The following is a 20,160-nucleotide window of genomic DNA, read 5'->3' on the forward strand; positions in this document are numbered from 1 at the left end:
CATGGTGTTCATGGCCAGTGCTGCTCACTGAACAGTCACATTCCACCTTACTGTGTGAGCACTTTTCCATGACTTTTGAGTAGACCCTAAGGTCAATGAGACAGAGACTAAGTCTCAGGTATGTAAAGCATAGAGCATGGTGCTGAAAATTCCACGGCAAGTCTGCCAGTCCATTTATTGAGCACTTACCCCATTTCAGGACCTGCTTCTCTTTTTAATAAAAGCAGCACTTACTATGTTTCAAGTTCTAGGCACTTTACATATTTAACTCACGTAATCCTCACTACCCTATGTGATCATTACTACTGTCCTCCCTGTACCACAGATGAGGGACGCAGAGCGCTATGAAGTCAGCATGAATTCAAACTTCATGTAGCAGAACTCTTTCTACTGCTCTCATATTTTCTCTTTTAATCCACTCAGAACAATCCTGTGAGGAAACAAGGCTCAGAGAGGGTTCCTTGCCCCAGGTCACATGGCCAATAAATAGCAAAGGGGGCCTGTATGCCTCAAAACCCCTTCTCTTTTCCACTATGCAGTTCAGCTTTCCTAAGACCTCTTTACCATTTCCTCCAAAGTATTAAATTGTGAGGAAATCTAACACCAGCCCTAAAATCAGCAGTTTACATAAAGCTCACTATTTGTTGTCTTATCCGGGGCAGTTAATCTGTGCGTGTTTCCTGTTGCTGCTATAACAAATTACCACACATTTAGCAGCTTAAAACAATGTGAATTTACTGTCTTATAGCCCTGGAGGTCACAAGTCTGAAATCAGTTTTACTTGGCTAAAATCAAGGTGTTGGCAGGCCCGCGTTCCTTCTGGAGGCTCCAGGGGAGAATCTATTACCTTGCCTCTTCCAGCTTCTAGAAGCTGCTTGCTTCCTTGGCCCATGGCCCCTTCTTCCATCTTCAAAGTGCCTCACTTCAACCTCTGATTCTGTCCTTTCTCTCTGACTCTGATCCTCCTTCTTCCCTCTTATAAGGACCACTGTAATGACACTGAGCCCACTGGGATAATCCAGTTATCTCCCCATCTGAAAATGCTAATGACATCTTTAAAGTTGCTTTTACCATGTAAGATGACATTTTCACAGGTTCCAGGTTTTAGGACATAGATGTCATTGTTCAGCCTGCCAGTCTTCTGTATTTTGGGCTACGCATTAGTCTCTATTAGCACAATATTCTTGAGATTAAAATTAAATTACCAGTGCACTCACCACTATCTGTGAGCTTCACATGCACCAATCTTTCTTTATTCATTTTTATTCTAAAAAATAAACGGAAAAGAGAAATGAGACGAAAAGAGATAGTTGCTAGAAGGGTTAACTGAAGTGAATTAGGGAGTCCACTCTGAAGCATAATTTATATTTCTCTGTATTATGCATGTTTTATGATCAGGATTGTGTCCACCAACTATACACACATATTGCACACATCTGTGCAGAGACTAAAACAGTCACCATGGCCCCTGTTTTCTGCCTTGCTTAAAACTATGATTATGTGGCCATTTCCCTATAAACCGTTTTTTTAATCAGGGTTACAATTCAAAATGCCTATAGTTTAGCTATATAAAAAGGTATATGCGAGCAGAGTCACGGCTAGTAATAGTAAGAAAAAAGAGAATTTTTAATGACAACTACAAATGCTTGAGACTCCACTTTTTTCATTTTTTGGATTTAAACACACACACGTAAAAGAATGACTTTGGTCTGGATTCGAGGATTGTAGACTGGCAGGAAGAATCAATTGAGTCATCAGTTTTGTTACATTCCAGTGACTAAAATATAAATTCTCATAATTTAGAAACCATGCTTATTTAAAACATTATATTCAGGGGGAAAAATATCTATTAGGATGTTTATCTCAGTTTTGGCAGTGTGTTTTATAAGGAAATGAACACTTGATCCTACCTTTAGAATCAACAACAAATGTAAGCAAAACAGAGATTAGAAGTAAAATGTCACATGTGCGGTGCTTTTGTTTTTGTTTATTGGCAGAACACTTTTTGTAATAATTGCTCTGGATTTCAGTGGTTTTGCAGCCCTATGCTTCACACGGTAACAGGAATATTAAACTCAGAAGATACACTGGACACCACTTGTGTGTCCAGGGTTAAGAAAGATCATTTCGTATTAGATCAACAAGGTGATTCTAATCCACAAAATAGTTGGGGTATAAATTCTGTTCTCATTTAATAATTTTGAGCAAGACTCCAGGCTTCACTTTCTTCATTTCTCTGAGGCCTAATTCACTGTGGCTCAGTTTGACCTCTGTTGTATACCAAGCACTGTCTCTACCAGCCTTTTGAACCTCTCAGTCTTGCATATCACAAAGTTACATCAAATTCCAAAGGTCTAACACCAAGCTTGATAACCCAGTCACCTGGGTTTGCCAGCAGACCTCTTCTTCCTTCACAGGGCATACTACCTTCTAGCATGTTCTCTAACCCATTGCTTTGGTTCTAGTCCTCACAACTAACCGAACTATCACAAACAGCCTTTTACTTGGTGTGTCCCTGTAATTGTCTTACTTCTCATCCGTTTCCTAACTTGGTACAGTTGTTCTTTACTACAGGCCTTCTGTTGAGCCTTTAAAATATTAATATGTGCTGAGGGCCCCCAAACAGGGTATGGGATGGAGTGTTATTTAGACTTACATGACCTGGAACCTTTTCTCCATGGTGCACCTATTAATGGCTCACAGGGCAGTACTCTCTGGAACCCATCAGCCTTCGTTACCTGAATAATTTTCTACAAATTGGATTATGTTACACCCGATGATCTTGAGATTGTATCCAGATATGCCCAAGGCCCTTCACTGTTTGCCCCTCAGCCGGCTTCTCAGTCTCCTTTCCCAACTGCAACCTCCCCATGAACTCTATCCTCTACCTTCGCAGGTCTCCTCAGAGATACCCATGTTCCCTCATACCCTGGGTCTGTATACATGCAATCTGACTCCTTGGGCACTCCTTATCTCCCGGGCCAACCCCTCATGTGTCCCCTCTCCTGCAGAGCCTTCCCCAGTTTTCCAGAAAGACTTAGTTGCCTCTCCTCTGTATTCCCACTTTTGTAAAACTGATCACATTTGATCATTTTTTTCTCCCTCACTGGACTGCAAATACCTGAGGCTTAGCAACCAGGTTTTAGTCATCTTAAATTCCCAGCACCTAATACACTGTCTGGGACTCAGCAAGTACTCAGTGTTTGATGAAAGAATGAATGAGTGAATGAAGAAATGAATGAAATGAGTTAGAAACTATAAGTAGAACACATTAAAACTAGAAAGCTGAGCTTAGAAAGAATATAAATGTCACTTTGTGTTGGGCTCAATGATATGACTTGAGGGACCAAGGAAATGAGCTCAGCTCTCAGTAAATAAGGCTACCAACATGAAACCAAAGGTGTCAATACAGGCAGAATTTCTTAACATGTGATCACGGGAAAATCGTTCAAAGTACAGGACGCTTAGGCCACTGTAGTTTTATATCGAAACCTAACTTTTAAATGCTCTCCTTACTGTATATTTTTTACTTTCTTATAAAACTAGTGAATCTATCACCTTATAGCATGAAACATGTATGGCGGCAAGGATAATCATTAGCATAAATACTATTTGTTGTTATTTATTCTGTTTATGGCACGTATTTAAAAATAATACCCGTACTAGGGATCTACCTCATCAGGTAATCTCAACACGTTCCCAAAGTTGTCGCAGACTTTGGAAACTTTATTAATTTGAAATTTTATCTGTAGTTTTTAAAAGTTTCTAAAGACACCCTTTCAGCCGTGCAAACACAGCAAGGAAACTTTCTGAGCAAAGATGAGGCAAGTGTTTAAGAGCAAACATCCCTGACAATAGTAACTTAGCTGGATGGTTATCTGCCACACCTGGAGGGTCACAGCACCCAGCACAGGACACGTTGCGTCTGGCTAAAACCCACTGCTGACTTACTTAGAAACAGCTCCTGGCTAATGATAAAACAGCTCGATAAAAGGTGGATGTTCAGCCTATCATCTGGATGTTTGTGTCACGTCTTTTAAACATCTGGATTTTTGGCTCTTTTGTTCATCCAATCATCAATTCAACAAACATTTATGAAGTGTGTGCTCTTTGCCAGATGCTACATTAGGCACCGGGGAATAGAAAGATGAGTGCATTCCCTTTCCTCAAAAGATGCGTAATCCTGTGGGGGGGGGGGGGGGAATTGCAGGCACATAAACAAGTAGCCCTTATAGAAGACATGTAGCACCCTTCCAGGTCAAGTCAGGGTGGGAGGTGACTCATTCTTTGAGCCTTTGAACTGGTCCTTCAAAGGTGTCTTGGAAATTTCTGGATAGACAAAGAGGCAAAGGGCATTGCTCACAGAATGAACAAGGTGATCAAAGGCCTGAGCAGAGAAGGCATCTGTGTGCCCAGGGAAGAGCAAATTGTCCCCTTGGCAGGCCACCAAGGAATGTGGCTGGGTAGCTCAGCATGGGTCAGAGCGTGAGGGCTCTCAAGGGCATTCTCGGGAGTCTGAATTTGACCTCCTAGGTGTTAAGAATTTCCTGAAAGTTTTCTGGGTAGATCAAATTTTGAAACAAGCTAATTTTCTTTACATTTCCTTGTAACTGCTTTGTCATCACATTGTCACAGACTTCTGTACATTGCCGGCAGGAGTCACCTAAGGGCCTGTCCCTGAAATCAGTCCTATCTGCAAAGTGATGACCCAGCTAGATTATGTTTCGTGAGTGGTCACCCTCTATAGCACAATTTTATTTCATCTCCACCCATAGGTGGACCAATTATTTTTATCATCTATTTCCTCAATTTGAAAGAGAGAGAAAATTAGCCTGCGTTTTTCCTTATTGCCACATTCACTAAGAAGTTCTAACTAAGCAGCTTGGATCAGAGAGCTGTTCTTATGCAGCTACTCGTTTATTTTTGGAACACTTACTCACATTGAACGGAAGCCCCCGTGCCTTCTTAGATAGTTAGAAAAGAAAATTTTAGCCATCAAGCATTGAAGAGATCTGTAATCCCACAAATCCAGTGTCACTAGTGAAGTGACTAAAATGTCTGTCACCATGTAACAGAAACTTCAAGAGCGTGTTCTTTATGCCTACAAACTCAATAGGACCCATGGGGAATTTGATTTTGAATTATAATCAAAGGATTGGAAGAAAAGTGGCTTAATGTAATTTTGAGGTTCAGGGAATAATGATTTTATGAATCAGCTATTAGTTTTCTCAAAGATAAATCCACTGCATTTTCACTACAGTGCACATATTTATGGACCATACCTAGATGTCACATTCTTCCGGCATCAGTTATAAAATGTCAGTTTGCTGTTTAGCTCATACCCTAGTTACTTCTTTACTAGGAAAAAAAATCATTAATTTTAAAAGAAAAAAAAAATAGGGTGTAGAGGAAAACTGGAGATATCCAATCCTAAGGTCTCCTACTCAAGATGTAACACTATCATGCTGGGGAAATTTTTGAATGCAATTCTCAAGCACTAGTATGAGCAACAAGAGAACCAAAATCCCTTTCTTCATAGAGCTAATAGGATAACGGATGATAATTTCCAAAGGGATGAGACCTATTTAAAAGAGGTATTTAAAAACAAAAAATAATGAATACATAAAATGAGGTGACAGAATAGAGACTGCTTTGGCTTTTCTAGCTAGTAGGTTAAGAATGGCTTCTCCAAGGGGCGCCTGGGTGGCTCAGTCAGTTGAACATCTGACTTCGTCTCAGGTCATGATCTTGCAATCCATGAGTTTGAGCCCCGCGTCGGGCTGTGTGCTGACAGCTCGGAGCCTGGAGCCTGCTTCAGATTCTGTGTCTCCTTCTTTCTCTGCCCTCCCCCACTCGTGCTCGCTGTCTCTCTCTCTCTCTCCCTCCCTCTCTCCCTCTCTCCCTCTCTCCCTCTCTCCCTCTCCCTCTCTGTCAAAAATAAATAAGCATTAAAAAAAAATTTTTTAAAGAATGGCTTCTGCAAGTAGATGAGAATGGAATTAAACCTGAATAATTAGAAAGACTCAACCATGTGAAGATGTATGATGAGAGTGAGCCAGGTAGAGAGAAGAGCAAGTGCAAAGTTCCTGTGGGAGAAATAAGCTTGGGATGTGCAAGGACCCCCCACACACACACACACAACCAGTGAGGCCAAAATATACAGGGAAAGGGAAGAATTGTATGAGATGAGATTGCAGAGGTGTGTCTGGTTTCTCTTGTTCACTGCTACAACCAAAAACCTAGAACCATGTTTGGTCTATGACTGGTACTGAATAAATTTCTGCCAAATGAATGAATGAATTTAAAATTTGAGTTAGACAGTCTCAAAGGTTCCTTCAGGGCAGGGACCAGAGCATATAGAAATTTGCAGGTCAGGGATAGAGGAGTTTGGATTTTATTCTAATCATAAAGGAAAGTCATTGAAGGCTTTTAAGCATGGGAATTCTGTGATCTGATTTATGCTTTGAAAATATCATTCTTGCTACTGTGTGGAGAATAGATTGTAGATATGCTGAATATCTTCCATTGCTCCTATAGGTCCACTCTGCCTTTCCACCTGTATCTCAGAAGGCTAACCTAGATAGACTCTACCCTCTTGGCTTCTAGTTGTGTTCAACCAATGGTGTTTTCAGCAGGCCATCAGAAGGAGAGAGAAGCTGTCTTCAAAACTGAGTATGCCATCTATATGCTACTAGGACCTAACTGAGAAAACTAGAGACATGTTTAGGAAGCTTTGTAGTAGTCTAAATGAGAGATTATGATATCCTCATTTATTATTTGTGGTGGAGGTCAAGTTTATTTTGGAGGGAAATCTGACAGTATTTGCTCATAGATTGAGTGTCAGGGAAGAGGTGGTAAGAAAAAGGAAATGCTCAAGGATATTTCCCATGTTTCTGTCTTAGATATAGCACCATCCAGTAAATGGGGAAGATTGAGAGGAGAGTGGATTTGGGGCAGGGTTCAAAGGGCAAGATCAAAAGTTCCATTCTGGGCACATTTAGGTAAAAATGCCTGTTCACATTTAAGACATAGGGGAGAGGTCAGAGATTAAGATTTAAATTTTGACTCATCAGCATAAACTTTTTTTTTCCAGACAGTTACCTGTTGAACAAAATTGCATTAAGTTCATGGAAGAACTTTAATAATTCATAGAATAGAAAGAATTATAGAGAACGCAGTCCCTACCTAAGTTTGGCAAATTTTAGAAATCAGAAATTCACATCGCTAGTTGTCTAATTATAAAAGAGTCCTAAGAAGGGCTGAATGATAATGGTTATAACTAATTTGATGATGGAATAACTGGTTGGCTAGAAGTGAGAATTCAATAGAAATAAGAGAAGACTGGCCTAAGAAGTCATGAAAAAGGCTATAAAACCAAATTTAAAACCTTGGTTGTCTGTAATAGCAAGAAGGCATGTTTTAAGCAAATGGAACTCTTGGCCACTAATTTAAATTTCCCCCAACCACCAACTTCAATTCCACAAATATTTATTGAGAATTTACATTTGCAGGAGGCACTGTGCCGGGCAGTGTGGGTACAAAATGCATTGAAGAAGTAAAGTAAACTTCTACCAAACAAGAACTAAAATTAAGGTTTGCTTCTGTCAAAATGAAAAGACCGGGGAGTCATCAAAATGAACCAGAGAAGCCTAAGTCCTGGCCCACTCACAGCTTGAATCATGAGCTCCGAGGCCATAGATTTTTCCTTAATTAAGGTTAAACAACATGCTAGACAAGCCCTTGGAAGGAACTGTTTGGATCTGTAATGAATAATAACAGGCTGCAGACCACTTCCAACGGTCTACCTACACATTCAACTTTGTGGCATAGCCTAGAAGCTGTGTTCAACTGTAGCCTTTCAGCTCAGAAATCTCTAGGGAAAATACATTTCCAGGCCCACCACAGTGTAAATAAGCCATTTGGAAATGTGTGTCCCCGATCTGGAGCATGGACCTTCTCCTGCCTGTCAGGGATAGTCCCAGAGTGGAGGCTGAGGATTGAATTGCAAAGCACCGCCCCTCCAGTGGCAGAAAGGATGAGACCAGGCTCTGGAAGGCTTGGTGCTTAGGAGGCCAGGGACCCTCAGTGGGAAGCAGCAGCAGCCTACCCTCCCACTGCAAACAGAGAGAAGCTCCTACAGCCATAAGAAAGAAAAGCTGATCTTGGGCGCTCCTCTCCCGCTGTGTCCACACTCCCAGCGGGGAGCGTGTGCTCAGGAGGAACTGGATGAATGTTGCACAGAATGGAAGTAAACCAGTTTTTGCCCAGGTGTGGCCTTAGTCGAATCTCTTCACCACTCCAGCCTCAGCTTCTTTATCTGTACAGTAGGGATAAGATCTACCTCCCAGGACGGTTTTGCCTTTACCATTACCCTTCTCTTTTTGTACAGTGTTTAGGTAGTTGAATCCAGCCATAAGAAAATATATTTAGAGGTGGGGGGTGGAACACCTGGGTGGCTCAGTCGGTTAAGCATCTGACTCTTGATTTCGGCTCAGGTCATGATCTCATGGTTGATGGGTTCAAGCCCCACATTGGGCTCTGCGTTGACAGCGAGGAGTCTGCTTGAAATTCTCTGTCTCCCTCTCTCTCTCTCTGCCCCTCCCCTGCCCTCTCTCCAGTAGTTCTGAGGTCTTACATCACTCACAACTGCAAACAAAGAGCAGTTTTGCATAGGCCAGTTGCAAGCAATCACTGGTTCTAACAGAGGTTTCTGGGTCCCATGTACCCCTCCATGTTTATTTTATTCCCATTGAAAATGGTGGAGGGATGGAGAGATGGCTCATTTGGAGAGATGGTTCTCAATCCTGGTTTACAGAATTACTTGGCAGATTTCTTTTTTATTATTATTTATTTAAAAAGCTGATGCCTGGGAGGCACTTCCCAAAATTTCTGATTTAATGGATCTGAGATGGGACCTAGACTTCAGTACTTTTTAAAAGCTCCCAGGTGATTTTAAAGTGCATGCAGGGTTGGGACCACTAAGAGACAGTGACCGCTGGGCCACGGCAGCATTCTGACCATACTCAATCACCATCCTAACCTTGACCATGAGCACAAATCCCCCTTGCACTTCCAAGTACAGGCCATTGAGCACAGACCCCCACAAGTCCTAAGAGGCCCCTGCTGCAGCACAAGCCACTCCCGTAAAAACTCTCAGGTCTGTATATCCAGGCCTAAACCCCCAGCGAGCCCAAGGGCAGCAGGTAAAAGGGAAAGGACTATTCTTGAAGAAAAAAGAACACTCTCTAGCACTTTGTCAGGAAAGTAGCCCCAACAAAGAGTAGCCACTGGAAACTAATCTAAAAGCGACAGAACACCCAAAGCCACAATGGCTTAAATAAGAAAGAAAAGTATTTCCTTCTCATTTAAACACAGGCCATCCAGGGCCCATGTGGTGGCTTCACCATCAGGAAGACAGGCTACTTCCATCTCTTTGCCTATCACTGTCCAAGATGGGAGGTTAAAGTTTAGACCTCATGTTCACATTCCAGTCAGCAAGGAGGGGAAAGTGAAGGGGGGGATGCCACACTCTTTTCATGGTTATTTCCCTAAAATTGCACGCAACACTGCCATGTATATCCCATTGGCCAGCACTTAATCATAGAGCCATGTGCATCTTCAAGGAAGATCAACGAATACAGTGTGTATGCTGAAAAGTCATGTGCCTAGCTAGACATGCTAAAACTTGGGGGTTCCTTTGCTGTTGCAAGGGAGGGGGCTACTGGGAAAACAGCCAATAGTTGATGCCACAGGGGCCTCCCTTTCCCTTCATGCAACTGGACTGTAACTATTAAGTTACATGTAAACAATGTGTTTGACTGGGGTCCCAGTGAAAACCACTGAAATAAGACTATTTTCCTATAGCCCAAATTCCAGTGGCTGTAGCTCCCACTGCCCTAAGAAATCACCAGTCCTACAAGAGGACTTCCAGGGGAGTTCTTCAGAAAACGAGGCCTTAAATCTAATGTCCCTCCAATAGGGTAGAGTGAATATCCACACTTAGAAGGAAAGGGCTGACTTCTGTGCACATTAATTCCTCCAGATTTACACTGATGGCAGGAGCTCTCTCTTGCTCTTTCTGGAAGCTGCACAGATTATTTTCACTGGATATTAATATGTTTAACACCCTATTATACTAACCTTTTAAACCAGTTGTCTTGGGTAGCTGTAAATCATAGTTTAGGAACAACTTTCTATGATTCAAAGGCCCTTGAAATTCCTGGATGCTTTCTTTCTTTCTTTCTTTTTTTTTCAATCTTTATTCAGCCAGGGCTAAGATAAGAATTGGCAGCCAAACATCTACTGTCCTATGTTAGGTTGACTTTCTCTTCCTTCCCCAGTGTTCCCGAACCTGTGGTGGGGGCATCCAGAAGCGTGAGGTTCTTTGCAAACAGCGCATGGCTGATGGCAGCTTCCTGGAGCTTCCTGAGACCTTCTGTTCAGCCTCAAAACCGGCCTCCCAGCAAGCCTGCAAGAAAGATGACTGTCCCAGCGAGTGGCTCCTCTCCGACTGGACGGAGGTATGTAGGCTCCTCAGAAGGAAATAATGAAAGAGGCGTAAGGAAGAAAAGCAGGCACCCCAAACTTACACATAGAGAGGATAAGAATAGAACAAAATAATCCTCCTAGCATTATGGAACAGATTTTTGTAAGCATTTATACCACAATGTGTCACTAGCTTTTAACTAGGCTGCAGGGACATGAGGTAAACAGCCAGCCCTGATGCAACAATCAGAAGCATGGAATTGTAAACGGGCTCCTCGTGGAACAAAACCAGACCTTGTTTGGCCCAGAATTCTTCTCAGAACACTGCGTTGTTCTACCTTCATCCCCACACCCACCTCCCCGACCTCCCGGCACCTCCTCCTCCCAGATGTTTCTAGTCTCTACTCAGGAAGGGCAAAGCCTCTCTCGTTATTCCCTTCCAAGTTACTGGACAATAAGGAACATGATTTATTAAGAAGAGAAGACCAGGGAAATCCTGCCTCTTTACTGTCAGTTTCCTGGCTCCAAGACGCTAACAATTTCCCAGCAAGAGAACTTGATTTCCCCTGTTGCTTGCATTTGGGGGGATGATTACATCAGCATCCACCATTCCTGACTTGCCTCATAAGTTAGGGATATACCCCCAACTAACCTACTTTTCTAAACAGTTCCTACTCTAACACTAGCATCAATGAAGTCATATACACTCACTTTCGACTTGTTTTCAGCCCCTTTGACTACTGTGAATTGCCTACAACTCCCTCAGCATCGTAGGCCTGTGTGTCTTCCATAAAGAAGTCCCCCCAGAGGTACTGCCTCCTAAGCAAATGTAGCCAAGAACAGGATCGCCAGGCCCAAAATGAAAATCTTTGTGTCACGAACAGATGTAACACTGTGCCCTTTCTTGCACATAAGCATTTGAATTGGCCTTGCTGATCCCACTGCCTTCTCTGTGGTTGTGTGTATACATGTGTGTGTGTATGTTGTACAGATACACAGGATGGGGCTGCTGCTAGTTGAAATACATCCGAGGGACACTTGCTTCCACAGAGAGAAAAGCTGCCTCTGAAAATTAAGATGCTACCTCTTTCAACCTGTTCTTAGACTTCTTGCCCTTGATCGTATCCACTCATACAGAGTTCACTCAGATGATACCTGCTAAGGGCATTGCAATTGTGAGGTAACCTACATTACCACAGGTTTTGTAATTTGGCAATAAATTGCCTTCTGGTGGCATCTCGCCCCAAATGTCTCAGAACAGGAGTAGGGCATGATTATTTTTTTCAAATTTTAGAAACAATTTTCTTTCAGCAAGATAAAGGATTAGAAGCGTGTCAAATAAGTGTGTGTGTGTGTGCACGCATGAACATGTGACTGACAGTTTTTCTATGGAATGATTTGGGAGTATAGTATTATATCTGAAAAAAAATCATAAAACAGTGCAAGAGAGTGTAGTCATATAGTTGCCAAGTAAGTGACTCTAGATGAAGATTTCCTCCCAGGGGCATATTGTGAAAGGTGTCCTTCTACAAAGTCTATCGGTGACAGTTGCCATGAGTGGGATGCTGAGGAACGGACTTGTATGTACTATAATTGTCCTCCCGTGTTCCTGGAGTTTGTGGCCTCTGAGCACATGAGACCCACAGAATTCAGAAAAAATTATTTTAGGCCCTCAGATCTGAAGCAGGGACCGTTGTGATTAGGTGCTTAGAAAATGAAACTGCTGAATTGAGGTACTCTGGGTCCCATTAAGTACAGCAGACAGGTTTTTTTTTTTGTTTTGTTTTGTTTTTTTAAGAGAGTTGGTAGGGAGGAGAAGCAGAGAGAAAATCTTAAGCAGGCTCCGTGCTCAGTGCATAGCCCAATGTGGAACTTGATCCCACGACCCTGGGATCGTGACCTGAGCTGAAATCAAGAGTCAGATGCTCAACTGAGTGAGCCACCCAGGTGTCCCAAGTATAGTAGACCGTTAGAATTATGTCATGTGTGCTTAGGAGTTAGACTCACAGACAGGCAAACTTAGGTTCTAATCCTGACCTTGCCACTCTGCTCTGTAACTTTGGGCTATTTAACCTTTCTCAGTTTGCATATATGAATATTGGGGATATATAATGTCCACTCATATGATTATTGGGAGGCTTCAGTTAAATGATGCATATAAACTACTTGGTGCCTAGTAAAAGTTAACCCTATTATTGTTATGATTCTCTTCCATCCCTGCTCATTGTCAGGAGGAGAGGAAATAAAAGAAAGTACTTACCTGGACTGGCCAGACTCAGGGTCATGCCCTAGGCTTCCTGTGGGCTTTCCCAGTCTTCCTAGGAAGAAGAAGTTACACTTTGGGAAGTAGGACTACTCAGCCCTTATCCATGGAATGTTATTAGGTTCTGAGTTACCTGGGTTGATGAATGGAAATTGCAAACACCGGGGAAGGACTGGGAACGGTGGGAAGTAATCACCAATTCACTGGGATTAAACTCAAGCTGGTGCCATGCAACAGTGCTCCCGGGGGCATTCACAGAGGCTGTAATTGGCCCTGTCATCCCAACAGCCCTTGCCCTGGCCCTCTGGCTGAGATGAAGCATACATTCCACATCCCCTACCCCCAAGACTCCCCTTGGAGAAAGGAAGACCTGGATGATCTATGGGTGTTTTTCATCCTCAACTATCTGGACTCAATCTCATAGTTACTGCACAGAATCCCTTAGAGACAGAATTAAGCCAAAATTTTAGACACTTCAAATAAAATTACTTTCAGATTCTATTCTGAGAATACGACCTCTTAAAAGGCCTTACTTCTTTTCTTTAAAAGAATTCCTTGCATCTCTTGACAGAGTTGGCTATTATATATTTTTAAATCATATTTTTATGAAAGTCACCCCCCCCCCAAAATATAAAAGAAATTAAGGTCAGAATAGTCCATTTCAGAGCTAGAAGGAGCTTAGAAGATCCTATAGCCTGGTTGTTCCTTTAAAAATTAAAGCCACAGAACCCTTTTTTTCAATTGAAATGTTACTATGAAGCCAAGAATCTAAAACAGATCAAATCAGAGCTGTTTGGATTGAAGTGTGGATTAGGGTCCAGATCTCCATAGGTTGGGTCTCCAGATCACCGGAAAAGCCCCTGAATCACTTCCTCAACATAGAACAGGGTTTGACAATCCCTGCTCTTGCTTAGTTTTATTTTAGAGATAAGGAAATGGAGTCTCAAGAAAGAACTAGACTTGACCAAATCATCAACCAATCTTCGGACACACAGTCTGTTTTTCTGCTTGGCAATACTAAACTGACCATGCTTTTAAATTTCCCAGGCTCTTTGCCTCCATCCCACCTGATTCCGGGATTTGGTGCTGTCATTTACAACAAAATAAGGGATGGGTGGAATCTGGAATCCACGATCATCAGGGAACAAAAGCAATGGGTTTGATTCTTACATCCATTTTTTGCATCTTAAATGTCGTTCAGGCTGGTGTATATCACAGTACATTGCAGGGAATAGTTCATTTCAGTGGGTTAGCATATAACACTTGAGAATATAAGATGATTTTTTTTTGTTTTTAGTGTTCATTTTTCAAGTGAACGTGGCATACTGCCATGACCCTAGTTCAGGTCTTTATCATCTCAAGCCTGGACTACTGTGGCAGCCTCCTCAACTGACATCCCCGCCTGCCATAGATCTCCTACTCCCATCCCTCCCAGACACTGTTGCCAGATTAACCTTCTCAAAACACCTCTTTCATCATTTCACTCCTCCCTTCAATGGCTCCTCATTGCCTTGTGGACCAATTCCAAACCTCCTATCTGAAAATGAAGTCTCCAACGTCTGGCCCCAAACTACCTCGTGAGCTCCTGATACTCTCAACTTGTTGCCTCTGTTCAGTCAAACTGGCTTAGCTCTGCCCCCAAGCCTGCCTTGGATTTTTACACTGAACTCTTCAACATTTGTTCTGGATGTGCCTCTGCTCCCCATGCTCATTCCAGGTTTCTACACCCCTTCAGACTCTACCCATCTTCAAAACCTAGGCCAGGAAATCACAAGTGTACCAACAGCATTCAACAATTGTGAGCATTCATTTTATAATACTTGTCTTCTAGCTTTATATTTCTACTAAATTCTTCTATTACTATCTCTTTAAATAGCTTTATTGAGGTGTAACTTATATACTATAAAATTCAGCTGTGCATTGTTTCCAAGGTTTATCTGTTTACCACATATTTAAGAGACCAACATTCCTTTTAAGGTACAATAAGATTCCATTACATAGATAGACCATATTTTTATTGATCCATTCACCAGTTGGTGGACATTTGAGCTGTTTCCCTTTTTGTCTGTTACACACTTTCGCATACAAGTCTGTGTGGATGTACATGTTCACTTGTCTTGGGTAGATACCTATGAGTGACATTGCTGGGTCATGGGGGTCAATGTATGTTTATCTTTTTAAGAAATTATCAAGCTGTTTGTCAAGAAGACTGTAGTATTTTACATTGCCACCAGCAATTTATGAAGGTTCTAATTTGTATATCCCCACTCATAGTAACATTTGTTATTGTCTTTTTTACTATGGCCATTTCAGTGGATAGGAAGTGGTATCTCATTGTTGTTTTGGTTTCTATTTCCCTAATACAGTATTTCATTTTAGCAATGTTTTTGGATTGCCCTCCCCCATTATTGATGACAGCTCCTTGAGGTTACAAACCACCTTGCACAGTTTTTCCTTAGTATCTAGCACCCTACCTCAAACATAGTACATGTATAACAACTACCTCATGCTTGACATTAAAATATTACACTTGTGAAAGAAGGAGAAAAAATTAGCATTGAGTGTCATTTCTGTGTGTGAAACTTAAAATATATTATCTCATTTAATTCCCCACCTTGAAAAATAAGTCTAAGAAGTGCAAACAGACTCTGAGTTGCCAACTGCTAAAATGCTGAGCAGGGATTTGAACACAGGACTCTATGACTCTGTAACTCTAAAGCCCAGGCCATCTAAGTAAAAAACAGGTAGAGTGTCTACAGGAAACTTTAGAGTAGAAAAATCTTAGAAGGGTTCCTGGGTAGCTCAGTTGGTTAAGCATCTGACTCTTAACTTCTGCTCAGGTCATGATCTCATAGTTCATGATTTTTGAGCCCCGTCGAACTCTTCACTGACAGTACAGAGCCTGCCTGGGATTCTCTCTCTCTCTCTCTCTCTCTCTCTCTCTCTCTCTCTCTCTCTACCCCTCCCTCACTCACACATGCACGTGCTCTCCCTCCCTCTCTCTCAAAATAAATAAACTTTAAAAAAAAACAGAGAAAAATCTTAGAGCTAGCAGGTGGTTACAATATGGACAATCTTCCCATATTGTTACATGATTAGTATTTCTTTTAGTGACTATTGCTTTTCCAAGCAACTTTTCTCATATTTGGGGGTGTTTGAGAGTCCATACAAAAACCCATTAGCCTCTACACTTACATGCATTTGACCTTTGTTTTCCCTCACCAGTGTTCCACAAGCTGTGGGGAAGGCACCCAGACTCGAAGTGCCATTTGCCGGAAGGTGCTAAAAACTGGGGTCTCGGCCATTGTCAATTCCTCCCTGTGCCCTCCCCTGCCGTTCTCTTCATCCATCAGGCCCTGCATGCTGGCAACCTGTGCACGTGAGTATGTCAGAACTCTGGGGATAGGGAGACAGAACCCACGTAGAAGCAGCTGAAGCCACGCAGTAGCCTTCCCTAAACCCAAGACCGGGTAGGAGATTGTCAGGCAGGAAGCCTGAGGAGGGCAGCAGGCTGGTAAACTCAGCTGGAAGTGGAAAAGGAATCTTAATTACACGTGGCCAGGCAGAATTCTCTTCTCGGCTGGAAAAACAGTTTGCAGGGGGTAGAGCAAAGTTCACTTGCTGGCACACAGAGATCTGGAAGCCGGAGTCAGCAGATTACTAATGAAATCGAATGTGGTCCACTCTGGGGTTTTAAAATGCTCTGAACAGATTTGTTCTGTTTAATAGTAATCCCTAGAGTTGTACTACTTCTGGGCTCTTCCCCACAGGCCCCCACCCCAGAGGCCACTAGGGCCTTGGTGCTCTGCAGACCCCAAAGGGTAAACGTGGAAAGGGAGACATTCTCCTTCCCTTTGTCCTCTGCCTCTTTTTATGATTCTTTTCTTTTCTTTCTGTCATCGTTCTAACGAGAGGAACTGCCTTTCCCCTGGGATCCCCCTCCATCTAGAACCTGCCTCTCAGCTTCTAGGGGCAGCCAGCCCCAGCAGGGTGAGAGCGGGCTGCGCCGCGGCGCCTAATTAGTTCGAGCTTTGCCTGTGCAGCCGCTTGATGGTCCACGGCTGGTAGCCACTTCCTCCCCGAAAACCTAAGGCGGCCAATGAAGGGCCCGGCCAAAAGCAACTCTGAGGCCGCTTTCTCTCCCTCTTCCCTTGTGTGTGCCTCCTCTGCCTTCCTCTTCGCCCTCTCTCTTGTGCCTGTGTTCGTCGGCTCTCGTTTTCCTCTGCCATTCCTTCTCTTTCTGCATCTGCCCGGCTTCCCTCGCATTCCTTTCGTTCCAGGGCCGGGACGGCCAGCCACCAAGCACAGCCCTCACATTGCGGCCGCCAGGAAGGTCTACATCCAGACGCGCCGGCAGAGGAAGCTGCACTTTGTCGTGGGGGGCTTCGCCTACCTGCTCCCCAAGACGGCTGTGGTGCTGCGCTGCCCCACGCGGCGCTTCCGCAAGCCCCTGATCACGTGGGAGAAGGACGGCCAGCACCTCATCAGCTCGGCGCACGTCACCGTGGCCCCTTTCGGCTACCTGAAGATCCACCGCCTCAAGCCCTCCGACGCGGGCATCTACACCTGCTCTGCCGGACCCGCCCGGGAGCAGTTTGTCATTAAGCTCATCGGAGGCAACCGGAAGCTGGTGGCCCGGCCCCTGAGCCTCAGGAGCGAGGAGGAGGCCCTCGCGGTGAGGAAGGCCGGCCCAAAGGAGGCCCTGCAGACCCACAAACACCAGAACGGAATCTTCTCTAACGGCAGCAAGGCTGAGAAGCGGGGCCCCGCCGCAGACCCGGGGAGCCGCTACGATGACCTCGTCTCCCGGCTGCTGGAGCAGGGGGGCTGGCCCGGGGAGCTCCTCGCCTCCTGGGAGGTGCAGGACTCCACGGAAAGGAACACGTCTTCCGAGGAGGACCAGAATGCCGAGCAGGCCCTCTGGCACCTGCCCTTCACCATGGTGACCGAGCAGAGGCGCATGGACGACATACTCAGGAACCTCTCCCAGCAGCCCGAGGAGCTTCGAGACGTCTACGGCAAGCACCTGGTGGCCCAGCTGGCCCAGGAGATCTTCCGCACCCACCTGGAGCACCAGGACACGCTGCTCAAGCCGTCTGAGCGGAGGCTACCCCCGGTGGCCATCCCCCCTCATAAGCACGTGTCTGGTTTCAGCAGCTCTCTCCGGACCTCGTCCGCTGGGGAGGCCGGGGGTGCCTCTCGCCGGCCCCATCGCAAGCCCACCATCTTGCGGAAGATCTCAGCTGCCCAGCAGCTCTCGGCCTCCGAGGTGGTCACCCACCTCGGGCAGACTGTGGCCCTGGCCAGCGGGACACTAAGTGTGCTCCTGCACTGTGAGGCCGTCGGCAACCCAAGGCCTACCATCAGCTGGGCCAGAAACGGAGAAGAGGTTCAGTTCAGCGACAGGTGAGCCTTGCAGATACCCGGGTCTGGGAAGGGAAGGGGCAAGGGGCCATATCTCGCCCAAGGTGCTTTATTGGCCCTGCAGGTGGTTCCAAGAGTGGGGCGCAGAGCCCTGGGTTTCAAGTCCTCTTTTAGCACCAGTAGGGCTATTGAAACAAAGACGAGGTGTTTGGTTTTTCTAAACTGTATTCTGCCCTCTTTATAAGGTAATAGCAACAATGCCTATCCACCCCAAGCCCCATAGGGTCCCAAAGATTAATGAGATACTTTCCAGATAGCTTTGAACTTCTGGCAGAAAGATATCATTCCAGGCCAAGGCATTTTTACATTATTGCTCTGTGAGATGGACCATGGAAAAGCTTATATGTAGGGATGCTGTCTCCATGTGTGTGGTCCCCCAGGGCTGGGGAGAGAGTGCAGCCAGCACCTGCTGCTCCCTGTGGGTGAGACCATCCTCTGTGTGGGCCAGACAAGGCTGTTTGTTCCAGAAAGTTTTTATTCCCAGTCAGACCTGTGATTAATTATCCTAATCCCTCTTGGTGTCTCTGTCTTGATGTGTCATTACTAGGATGACACCACGTATCACTTACTGGTTTCCTTGGGCTGTAGCCATTCATAATGTAAAATCAATGGTGGTGGTCGAAGTTATAACAGTAATATTTTGGAACACCGCATGCCAAGAAGCGTGCCATAATTCCTGCATGCATTCTCTTAATCTTTATAGTGGCCCTGACAACAACGACAGCTGCCCTCGAGCAGTGACAGTCTGCCAGGTAAATGTGGTGTTGGTGTGCTTTATCTCACCCATTTTCACCGTACCTCTGAGAAGTGGGTACAGTTTTTATCCATATGTTACAGAAGAGGAAACAAAGTCTAGGAACTTGCTGAAGATCACAATTATTGGGTGGCAGGGCCAAGACACGTGATGCTAAGATAGGCAATCAATGGAAGAATCGTAGACTCTGGGTAAGAGAGGACTCTGGACAGTCCTCCAGCCCAGAGACCTTGTTGTACATTTTTATCTTCTCTGAATCCATGTAGAATGCCCTTTTCATTAAATATACTTCTAAATACTATTCTTTGGTAATCCTCTTCCCTAGTTTGCTAGCTTTGGGTAAGGACAGAACGAAGGCAGGATTTGTTGTGCCAAGCGGTTTGCCAGGTTTCTCTAAATGTGACTGCACCTGTTAGGCTACCTGTCAATCTGCAAGACTGACATTATCCTCCAGTGTCACATAGAAAATCAAGCTTTACCAGCTCTCTCAAGAAGACCATGCTTTAGTAAGAGCCGGGCCAAGGATTCAATATCAAGTTTACTTGAATCCAAAGAGTACACAGCTCTGTCTACTCTTCTGAGACTTGGTGAAAAAACGTGACTTTGTCTAGCCTGCCCACATCTTTTGTGCCTTTGAAATGTCAATAATATTGCCTGTCAGCCTTACAGTACTTACAGACCAAACAGTTAATAACAATACTAAGTGTTTTTTCTGTGTACTTTTAGTAGATGCCAGACACTGTGCTCAGTGCTTTATGGCACTATCTTGTTTAATCTTCAAAAAAGAAAAAAACCCTAGGGGGTAAATACTATTGTTGTTACCACATCAACAAAAGAAAGCTGAGGCACAGATGTGGGACCCCCACAGAAGCACTGGAGAGAGGGTTTGAATGCAGGCAGCATGCCTTGAGAACCTCTCCTCTCGTTTGCTTCTTGGTCCTCCCCAGCTCATACTTTCCTTGACAGCTTGATTGCTATGATTCTTGCTGTGATTTCTTTCAAGAAGTCTTTTACAACAAATTTTGGGGTCAGGCTAAAGTTGGAGTAAATCCACTTGAGGTCACTGGGTCAGTAAGAGGTAGCCCCCGTGTGAAACCCCCAGGATGTTCGGTATAGGGGAAGAGTGGTGCCCTGGTACTGGGGGGGGGGGGGGGGTGCACTGGAATTCCTCTTTTTTAGTGCACCTGTCACACCCACTGTGACCAAATCATGCCATCTTCTCCACCAGCCAGTC

At 44.3% G+C, this 20,160-nt stretch overlaps 1 protein-coding gene across 9 annotated transcripts in view; it reads left to right on the forward strand.

Annotated features, from left to right (window-relative positions):
• ADAMTSL1 (ADAMTS like 1) overlaps positions 1–20,160 on the forward strand; it is an 885,520-nt gene that overhangs the window by 744,493 nt on the left and 120,867 nt on the right. For all 9 annotated transcript variants that reach the window (XM_040481343.1, XM_040481342.1, XM_040481344.1 and 6 more), the window contains 3 exons: positions 10,341–10,520; positions 15,974–16,127; positions 17,029–18,154. In XM_040481343.1, coding sequence (XP_040337277.1) covers positions 10,341–10,520; positions 15,974–16,127; positions 17,029–18,154 — 1,460 coding nt within the window. The remainder of the gene's footprint in view (positions 1–10,340; positions 10,521–15,973; positions 16,128–17,028; positions 18,155–20,160) is intronic.

Source organism: Herpailurus yagouaroundi, unplaced genomic scaffold (assembly GCF_014898765.1).
Source record: "Herpailurus yagouaroundi ecotype Mexico unplaced genomic scaffold, PumYag 160, whole genome shotgun sequence".
Lineage (NCBI taxonomy): Eukaryota > Metazoa > Chordata > Mammalia > Carnivora > Felidae > Herpailurus > Herpailurus yagouaroundi.